General features: G+C 41.6%; 1 protein-coding gene across 1 annotated transcript in view; it reads right to left on the bottom strand.

Moving 5' to 3' along the window:
* Positions 1-760: 760 nt before the first annotated feature.
* Positions 761-9,666, bottom strand: part of SAPCD1 (suppressor APC domain containing 1) — a 120,115-nt gene continuing 111,209 nt past the window's right edge. The window contains exons 5-7 of the mRNA XM_082264439.1: positions 9,375-9,473; positions 2,862-2,945; positions 761-1,366 (exon numbers count right to left, since the gene is read on the bottom strand). Coding sequence (XP_082120565.1) covers positions 1,262-1,366; positions 2,862-2,945; positions 9,375-9,473 — 288 coding nt within the window. The 3' untranslated portion in view covers positions 761-1,261. The remainder of the gene's footprint in view (positions 1,367-2,861; positions 2,946-9,374; positions 9,474-9,666) is intronic.

Raw genomic sequence — 9,666 nt, 5'->3', positions numbered from 1 at the left:
CTTTGCATTATCATAATGATAATCGTAGGTAGAGAGGCAAGGCAGTGACATCACACTCTCTACTCGTCCATTTAGAGAATGCTTTCCATTATTGAGAAAATGCATAGCATTCCCAGAATGACACCCATGCCCAGTGGCCGACCTCCTGTATTCACAATGCAGCAGGGCTCAGGACCTGAAAGCAAGTGGAGATCACTGGAGTAGCAGTGCCTGTCAGTGATTTCCAGCTTCCAGGGGAATTCCACAGGTATGAAATATGCATAATTCCATTGGTCTAAGCTAGACCTATGTAACTATGTATAAATATCCATACCTTGAATACTTCTTTAAATTAAAAACATAACTGCATTAATTGGCATTTTTTATAAATATTTGCCTGGAGTTCCGCTTTAAAGAAGTTCTGTATGCCAATGCTAAATATTTTTTTAACAGCCCACGGGGATTGACAAAGAGAGTAAGAAGGGCTAAAATATTTTCTTTTTTTTTCTTAAATATGCTGCTAAAGGCACCCTCCAGTGCTGGCGCCACATGTCTGAAGACCTAGGGGAGGATCAGCCATATTGTACTATGACTTTCTTCAGATCACATGACCAAGTGCCTTTAGACAAGTGGTCAGCATTGAAGGAAGCTTGCAGCAGCATTTTCTCTAGGAAGGGCAAGTGCTTTCATTTTTATTACTCTTCACTTCTTAATACCAACAAGATGGTGTGGTTTCTCTTAACAACTGCATGTATGTGCCCTTTAAGATAGTCAACAGGTCATTGGTCAAAAAAGGCATATTCTTTAATTAGTGTCGCATTGAGGTAATACCCAGTAAGTGTCTGTACAGCAAGGAAGCAATACTCCATACAGGTCTGTAATTGTGCTCAATGGCAAAGAGAAAACAGGTCACTTGAGAGCTTAACATCACGCAGAGCTGTGAACATCACAAGTCCATAACACAACAGACTCTGCAACGCTCTGCAGGTCTCAGTCCTTACAAGATGCAATCTATGTGCTTTATGTTCTAATGGTGATGCTTGGAGGTTTTTGGTCCAGTAGGAAGAGACCAGTCACAGCACATGAAAGTGGAAGACGTGTCGTACCAAGAGCCACCTAGATCCCTGCTCTGCTTGTTATTATCTAACTACACCATGTACAATGTACCCAGACTGTTCTTCTAACATGAAATTTCCCATAGATTCAGGCTTTCTTCAGTCCTTTTTTCATGCCCTTTGAGAAAAATGTTCTATGCCATGAGAAGGCTATGTAAGACATGGCATCAGATGAAAGTAGCTCTGTGTAGATGGCGCTCCTCCAGTTCCCTGTATAGTGCTTCGTTCTCCCTCTGCAGCTTCCACATTCTCTCATTCTGTACCGTTATCTCCTGGAAAGACACAAAGATCTGGTTTATGATGCCACATCTATTCTGCTTGTTGGTCTTCTCTTCCAGCTACAAACAAGACCTGCTTGGCAAGCTGGCAATTCTGACGATTGCCAGAATGGCTGGTCTGTGCGACTGTGTGTGGTCTGTGCAATTTTCCCTGTATTTCTGAAAACAGTAACACCAACTGTGGACTGCACACATTGACTAACCACAGTGCAAAGCTGTCAGTGGCACCTAGCATAAATACTGTGATGTCAGTGAATAATATGCAATTTTATGTCCTGTTGTCATCAATCTAAGGATCCATAGTTTAATGCATTTGCATACACCTCCTATTCATCAATGTGAATTAAAGGGCAAAGCACTGTAGATCCATGACCTCTGGATCTACTACCACCATTGGTCATCAGTCTATAGTGCTGTGTCCTTAAATGAAAAAAGGAGAAAAATACATGGTGATGTTACATGGCCTTTTTTTCTACGGGTGGGCAACACTGTTTAGCCTGCAGTAAATTAACTGTTGCATTGTCACACTCTGCAGCTGCGTACACTGAGGAGGAGGGTTATCAGTGTTGTCACAGATGAGAACCCTTAGTGCCAATAAGTGTATTCCATGTCTTCCAATGGTGGAAAGCATGGGGGGAAGTGGCACAGGGTTCTCTCTTGGTTCCTGGTGGAAAGAAGCAAATAATGGTATTTTATGTGATGTTATTATTAAAAGGATCCTGTTTTTCATGCATGTTAAAGGAAAAAAAAGAGGCTCTTTGTACATAGTTCTCCATGTTTATTGAAGAAAAAAGTACTGTATATTTACGACCGCTGGGTATACTGCTGCCATAAGTCATTATTCTATAGTGCTATGCACTCCAATGAACAATGGAGAAAAATACATGATGATCCTGCCAGTGCACAGCCTTCCTCCTGCAGGGTGACACCACTATTTGGCCTGCAGTGAATTAACTGCTGCATTGTCACCCAGTACAGCTGTATACATTGCGTTGCTACAGCTGATAACCCTCCTCCGCTAATCACAGTGTCAAATGTAGTCCAAGTGTTGGGGCCTTGCATTAGAGTGCATTCTTACATCTCGGTGGAGAGAAAACCTCAACAGCCGATTTGATGGTGCTACAGGGCAAAGAACAGAATTTATTACAGTAAGTTTAAAAAAAAAAAAAGTTTTGTTGTATGCCTGTTGGGGGGACTTGGAACAACCAAATGGTAATTGAATGGTGACTGACTTTAAAAGGAGGCTTTTGTTCCCAAGTTCTATCTCTGCCCTTTCCTAAAGTCTCACTCACATATTAAAGCATAAAAGAAAGAATGCACAGGAAAGCATCATGTGACACGATGCTACAGTCCCACCCGTTATTGGTAGATTGCTGAATCTGACTGCCAATAGATCACATAAAACTGAGATGACTGATTTCAGTAGCACAATTTTCCCAGTATTTCCACTTCCAATGACTTCTCTGACATCCTCACACATCATACTCACCCGTGTTAGCAGCTGGTTTTGATATCGTAGTGAGGCGATGGTATCGGAGTGTTTATTGCTGTACGGGGACTGCCGCCGATGGCCCTTAATAGATAAAGAAGACACATCAAGAAATGGATAGAGGACATACATTATTGTCAAAACTCATATTTTACAAATTATAATAGATACATTAGTTTGTATAAACTATGAATTCATTTTCCTGACGTCAGACCAGTACATAATGGACTAAAAACTACAGGCTTATTCACAACACTACTGTAAGATGCATGTGTTATTTGCTACAATTACCACTTTGGACAGCAAATATTACTGATACTTTAACTTGCCAAGTCATTATAGAAAATAACATATGCATTATTATTTCTGTCTGAAATGTTACCATATGTACCTTCCTAGAAAAAAAAAGGTACCTTGCTGACCTAACAAGGTCCACGGACAGTTTAACTCACCAAGAAAACACAGAAGTAGAATCCAATGTAGTTTAACCCTGGTTTGGCACATACAGGGGATGACATTCATTTTATCTTGTAGTTGTAGATAAAAAGACAAATCAGATTCCTTGCTTTGCATGGATAAGAACTAGACTGCCTACCAGCATCAAGAGGCAAACTAGGGTCCTACAAACTAGCCAGAAACAAGAGGGGGGGGGGTGATAAAGTGGAAAATGCCAAAACATAATACAACATATAATAAAATAGGCTGCTTTGGCAACACGGTTATAAATTTGTGAACTGTTCCTAACATACGATGGCATGCGCTTAGAAATTGTGATATCTACAAGCAAAGTTCTACAGAACTGTAGTTCCAGAAACATAAACCCTATACCAGAAGGGACAGAACGCACAATAGAAACAGAGGTGGCCAGTCTAAGCTGTCAGATACTATATCATTCCTTAGAAGTGTCAGTTAAAACACAGAAACATAGACTAGAGCTAGATTTAGTAAATGTGGAACATGGTTTAAAGGAGATCTTCACCATTGCTTAAGTTGCTTAACCCTCCTCTTATGTTAGAATTCCGTTACTATCCATGATGTTAGGGTCGGTTTTGACCCGTGTTTTAAATCAGCCATAAAATACCCTCTGAATAATTATTTATCATCAAATTTGTTTCTTACCTCTTGGTTACCTTGTTAGGCTTCTTTATCCTTGAAAAGGTTGGTTTTAATATTTTTGGTGTGACCCCTAGACCTTTCTTTTGATAGCATACCTCTCATTGTCAAATTTAAAAAATGGTAAAATAAAGTCAGCAACTCTGAAATGAATTTGTCCTATGTTTCTTCACTTTATTTAGAGAAGCAGACAAGCAGCAAAAGAGATAGGCCCCTCCCTAACTACAGCTCACAGGGTTGAGAGGGGATTGGCTGTCACTGTTACTAAGCAGAGAGAGTGTTTATGATTTCAGTTTTGGAACTTATTAGTGTCCTAAAATCCTATATTATAACTGGGTCAGAATTGACCCTAACACCATGAACGTCTTAATTTTCACCACAGTATTTTATAATTTAGTGAAAAGGATTATTTTTCTATTACATTGTTTAAATAGAGGTTCCTGACAAAGTAAAAAAATCTTGATGCAATAAACAAATTTATGTGATACTTATAGACATTCAAAACCTGAAAACGGGTTGGTTCTGACCCTAACACAAGAGGAGGGTTAAGTTTTCCTCAAATAAAAGCCTGCCCCCCCCCTTAGTGCAGGCAGCCTGGATTTATACTTACCTTCAGCCCCAATCCAGTGATCTTACCACCCACATGGACCTGATCGGCCTCATTCATTCCATGAGTAAGGTTACTCATAAGCAACAAACATGTGCAGAATAAAAGAGAGCTAGTTACGTACATCAGTGGTATAATTGCTAAATCAGGGCTGAAGGTAAGTATAAGCCCAGGCTACCTGCACTCAGGGGATCTTTGGGTAGAGTGACCAGACGTCCCCAGTTTCTGGGGATAGTCCCCGGACTGAGGACACTGTCCCCGGACCATATCTGTCCCCGGTTTTGTCCCCAGATTGGATTTGAACAGGAGACCAGGCAATTTCAAAGGCAGTCAGTGCAGAATTAAAAAAAAAGAAATTCTGAATTACACAGCCCTGCGCCGCCACTCCTACTAGCTCAGGGGGTGTATTTTTTTCATTATCCGTGCCCCTCTCCGAGAATCATGTGCTGGTCGGTGAGGAGGGACTAATTCTTCAGTTTCGGGTGCATGCCCATTCTGCTCCCGCTTGCATGTTCTTCTGCCTTGGCTCAAGTCCCGGCCTGCCTGCCTATCTCCTTGCCTTCCCCAGTGGAGTGATCTTTCTCCGCTCAGCTCTGCCCCTCACCCAGTAGTAGCAGGGGCCCGGAGAGTGACACTTGAGAAGCTGTGAGGTGGGCATCAGTGGCAGTCACAGGCAGAGAGAGGCAGCTGAGCTCAACTGACAGTGTCCAGCAGCAGGAACAGAGGGGAAGCTGATCTGATTGTGGGGCTGCCAGCGCCTTCAAGGCTTCAACACAGGTGTGCTTTGGGGGTGTCTGTGAATGGACTACATTGCACTGTGCCTGCCTCTCTGGCATCATGGATGGTATCATAACTCACAGGCAGGGGGCGCTCTATCATGGCTCTGGCTGGTAGTGCACTGTCACAGTGTGTCACATGACATGGCTGCTTATTGGTCGTAATTTAACAAAATCAGCACCCAGCATTCATGTCATGTGACACACTGTGACAGAGTCAGCCAGAGCCATGATACAACACCCCCTGCCTGTGTGTTATCATAATGTTGATGGATCTTAACCTGTTGCCGACCGCCCCATAGCAGATTAATTGCTATAGGGCGGTTGCGCTGGATCATGTGTATATATATATATATATATATATATATATATGTATGTGATCCTGCATTTCCAGGTATCGGAGCCGATCGGCGGGTCTGGCGCACTCGATGCTTGCCAGTACACAGGCAGAACAGCAGGAGGTCTGTCAGTATGGAAGACGTTAATCCTGTGTCTCTGCAAAGCAGGGACAGGGATCTATGCCTTCCCTTAGTATAAGCACCTCTCCCACAGTGATAAAACACTGGCTAGACACACATTTAACCCCTTGCTTGTCTTAGATGTTAACCCCTTCCCAGCCAGTGTCCTTAGTACAGTGACAGTGCATATTTTTTATAACTGATCACTGTATTAGTGTCACTGGTCCCTAAAAAAAAACAAATGTGTCTGCTGCAATATTGTAGTCCTGCTATAAGTCGCTAATTGCCACCATTACCAGTAAAAACAATTATATATGTCCCCAGATTTCATTTTAAAAATCTGGTCACCTTATGTTTGGGGCTTTATTAAAGTTTGTTTAAAGTCCTTAAAACCTTTTTTTCTGTGTAGACTTTGTAATTTTATTTTCATATTGGAAGCGGTCATATTTTGCTCAATACACATGCAGGCCCTGCTGACTGTGCCTTGCTGGTCCCGATTTATCACTGCAAGACTACCAGAGATGTATAGTAACGAAGTAGAACTACTTAAGTACTGTACTTAAGTACCGAAATGCGGTATCTGTACTTTCCTAGAGTAGAATTTTTTTCTCCTACTTCTACTTTTACTTCACTACATTTTTTCGATGATTTCGATACTTCTACTCAAGTATTTTTTTTTTGTGCTGCATAGTTACTCGTTACTTTTAAAAAAAATTACCACTGCCAGAACAGTAGATGGCAGGTTGCATAAAGCTCAAAAAAATGTGTATAATGTCATTTGTAAATCAGCGCATACGAAAATAAAGGCTGTGTATAATAAAAGCTGCTATACCAAATCTTTCCAATAAAAAGAAAATATGAAACAAATAAATGGTGCTACAGCGCTTAAAGTGCATCAAGAAACTACTAACAAACACAGGTTAATCATTTGAATAAATCATTTGAAATAATAAAAAACAATATGATGTTCAAACTTTTGACTTCTTTCTTTAATAACTACATAACACAGTACTTGTACTTCTACTTTCAGTACTTGAGTAGAAATTTTTTTTCAAAACTACTGGTACTTTTTACTTTTAGTACTTAAGTAGCAAATTTTTTGAAAAAACTACTTGCAATACTTAAGTAAAAAAAATGTTGAATACTTTAGTACTTCTACTTAAGTAACTTTTTCTGCGAGCACTTCCACTTCTACTCAAGTCACTTTTTGATCGAGCACTTGTACTTTTACTCAAGTAGAAATTTCGAGTACTTTATACAAGTCTGAAGACTACCAGACAGGATCTGGCTGGAAATAATAGACTTTTTGATGTCTTTAATGATATACAACACCAACAATATTATTGGTGGTTTTCTGGCTTTTAAAAGAACTCAGTATAGGACCTGGACCGGGCTGATTGGAATGCTCTAGCTCAATGTAGTTCTAAATCCATCCTTAACACCTCTCTAATTGAAGCTAATTACAAGGTACTTTTGAGATGGTACATGGTCCCGGTCAGGCTGGCTGCAGCGGTCCACACTGCGTCTCCCAACTGTTTTCGGGGATGTGGTCTGGCAGGCACGGTGCTCCATATTTGGTGGACCTGTTCTAAGGTGCGCCGATTCTGGATTCGTGTTTACAATTTCATTTACTCATTGACGCAAGTCAACTTGACCAAGGATCCCCTGCAAGCTCTCCTGGGCAAACCGATAGCGGGGATTTCTAAGCATAACAAACGCCTTATAGCTTTCGTGTTTATAGCGGCCAAGATTGCAATCGCACGATCCTGGCGCACCTCAGTAGTGCCGCTCGAGCTGCTCAAAGCCAAGCTGTCTTGGATTATGATAAATGAACGGATGGTAGCCATATTGAATGATAAGATGAAAATATTTGACAAGACCTGGGAACCGTGGATCCGCTATTTGGCAGGCCCCTCTTAGGGGGATTTTTTCCGGCTCTTTACTATTGCCGGACCGCACGCTCCGGGGACTCGTTCCCTGGGAGGGTGCTGAACCTGGATGTCGACTTTTTTCCTTCTTAACCAGCCGCTGCCGCTCTCCTTGACTTCCCTTCCTTTCTTTCCTTTTCCCTTTCTCTGCTTTCTCTTTTCTTTTGTTGTGTATTGATGGCGGGATGTCGTATTTTGTAGTCAGGTCCATGAGACTGCGGGTGGGGGTCGGGTTCCGCTTCCCCCTGGGGGCGCAGTGTGTTCCCGTAAGGGGCGCCCGGGGGGGGGGGGCCTGGACGGCCCGCTCCTTTAAGCACTGAAGAGAGCGATCAGTACCTGCTTCACACTGGTTTGACTGCCATTGTTATTATTATTTGTTTTTTTTTTCTCGACTCCTGCTATCCACAATATTTACTTGTACACATTTAATGCTTTCTGCACCATGTGCTCCATGTTGTTTTCAATGTCTATGGTTGGGCCATTTTGGCTCGTTACACTCTGTTGTACTTTTTCTAAAAACCAATAAAAATGATTGAAAATTAAATTAAAAGAACTCAGTATTTGTTCATGACTAAAAAGAAGTGCTTTTCTACTCAAATGTTTTTTTTCTCTTCTACTGCGGACATGTGGTCTATTGAATCATGCAATCGGGATGCCAATTTTAATGATAGGTCCATTTTAAAGCAGTAGCACTAAATTACAAGCACAAGCACTAATTAGTTATACTGTACATGGTAATTAGTACATTTCACAATTACAAATTAATATTACTAAATACCTATTATTATAGAACACCCTGTTTATGCTGATTTGAAGAGTTCATACATCAGCTGGTTCAAACTTTCATAGCTGTCCACATTTCTGCCTACTCCAAAGAAGTAGAATTGTCCAAACTGGACCAGTTTACACCAAAGACTCATACATATTCGCCAGCACACCAAGGATCTTGCACAGCAGTCCAAAGAAACTTTTTTTTTTTAAAAGGATCACAACAGGATAGGGGCAACGTTTCGGAGTCACGCGGGACCCCTTCGTCGGGCATGTGCCTGATGAAGGGGTCCTGCGTGTCTCCAGAATGTTGCACCTATCCTGATGTGATCCTTTTGGAATAAAATGTTTCTTTGGACTGCTGTGCAAGATTCTTGGTGTGCTGGCGAATATGTATGTATCTGTGATAGATCCAGTGTCCAGCTGGTGATCGCTGTAGCACCCACAACTGATGTGCCTATATCCACAACTGATGTGCCTATATCCAGGCAGGTGTGCGATGGGAATATGAACTATTCAATTTACACCAAAATCTGCTAAATAAGGGGCCCAGGGATGTTGTAGTGCCCTGGTGACCATCTTGTGACCCCAGAAACATGAGTGTGGATTTTGTAAAGAGAATCTAATGGCAATGACCTCTCTCATGTAACAAGTTCCTGGTCTCTGGCTGTTTCCTACAGCATCTCTCAAACCGCACAATCCATAATTTCTAACCATCACCTCTTTAATATTCTGCAGTCCCTGACAGTCTTCTGTTGCATTTCTTATTCTGAATATTATGAGTGGTCCTTTGGTGTTGCAATTGAGGCTCCCTATACCTTGTAGGTTGACAACCACTGATCCAGGGGTTCACAGGTCATTACCTTTTCTGGAAAGGAAATTAGGTCATTCAAGAATTTGTTGACTTCCTGAATCTGTACCAAAAGAGCTGATCCAAGGAGGGGAGGAGGAGGCGCCTGATCCTAAGGTAAGAGACAACAACATGAGATAACTTGTATGCAGACACAATCCTTTTTTCTGGCAATGGATAAAAGCCTGAACAGAAATACAGAATATATCATTTCTTTCCTAAACAGCAACTTGGCAGGAACAGTGACACTGACACTTTACATTCAGCCTAGTGACCCAGCTTTTTCTGCAGCATACTCCGATGAC

Source organism: Pelophylax lessonae (genome assembly GCF_965119305.1).
Source record: "Pelophylax lessonae genome assembly, chromosome: 7".
NCBI classification, from domain to species: domain Eukaryota; kingdom Metazoa; phylum Chordata; class Amphibia; order Anura; family Ranidae; genus Pelophylax; species Pelophylax lessonae.
Note: the sequence above shows the minus strand (reverse complement) of the source record. Positions and strands in the feature narration are given on the sequence as shown.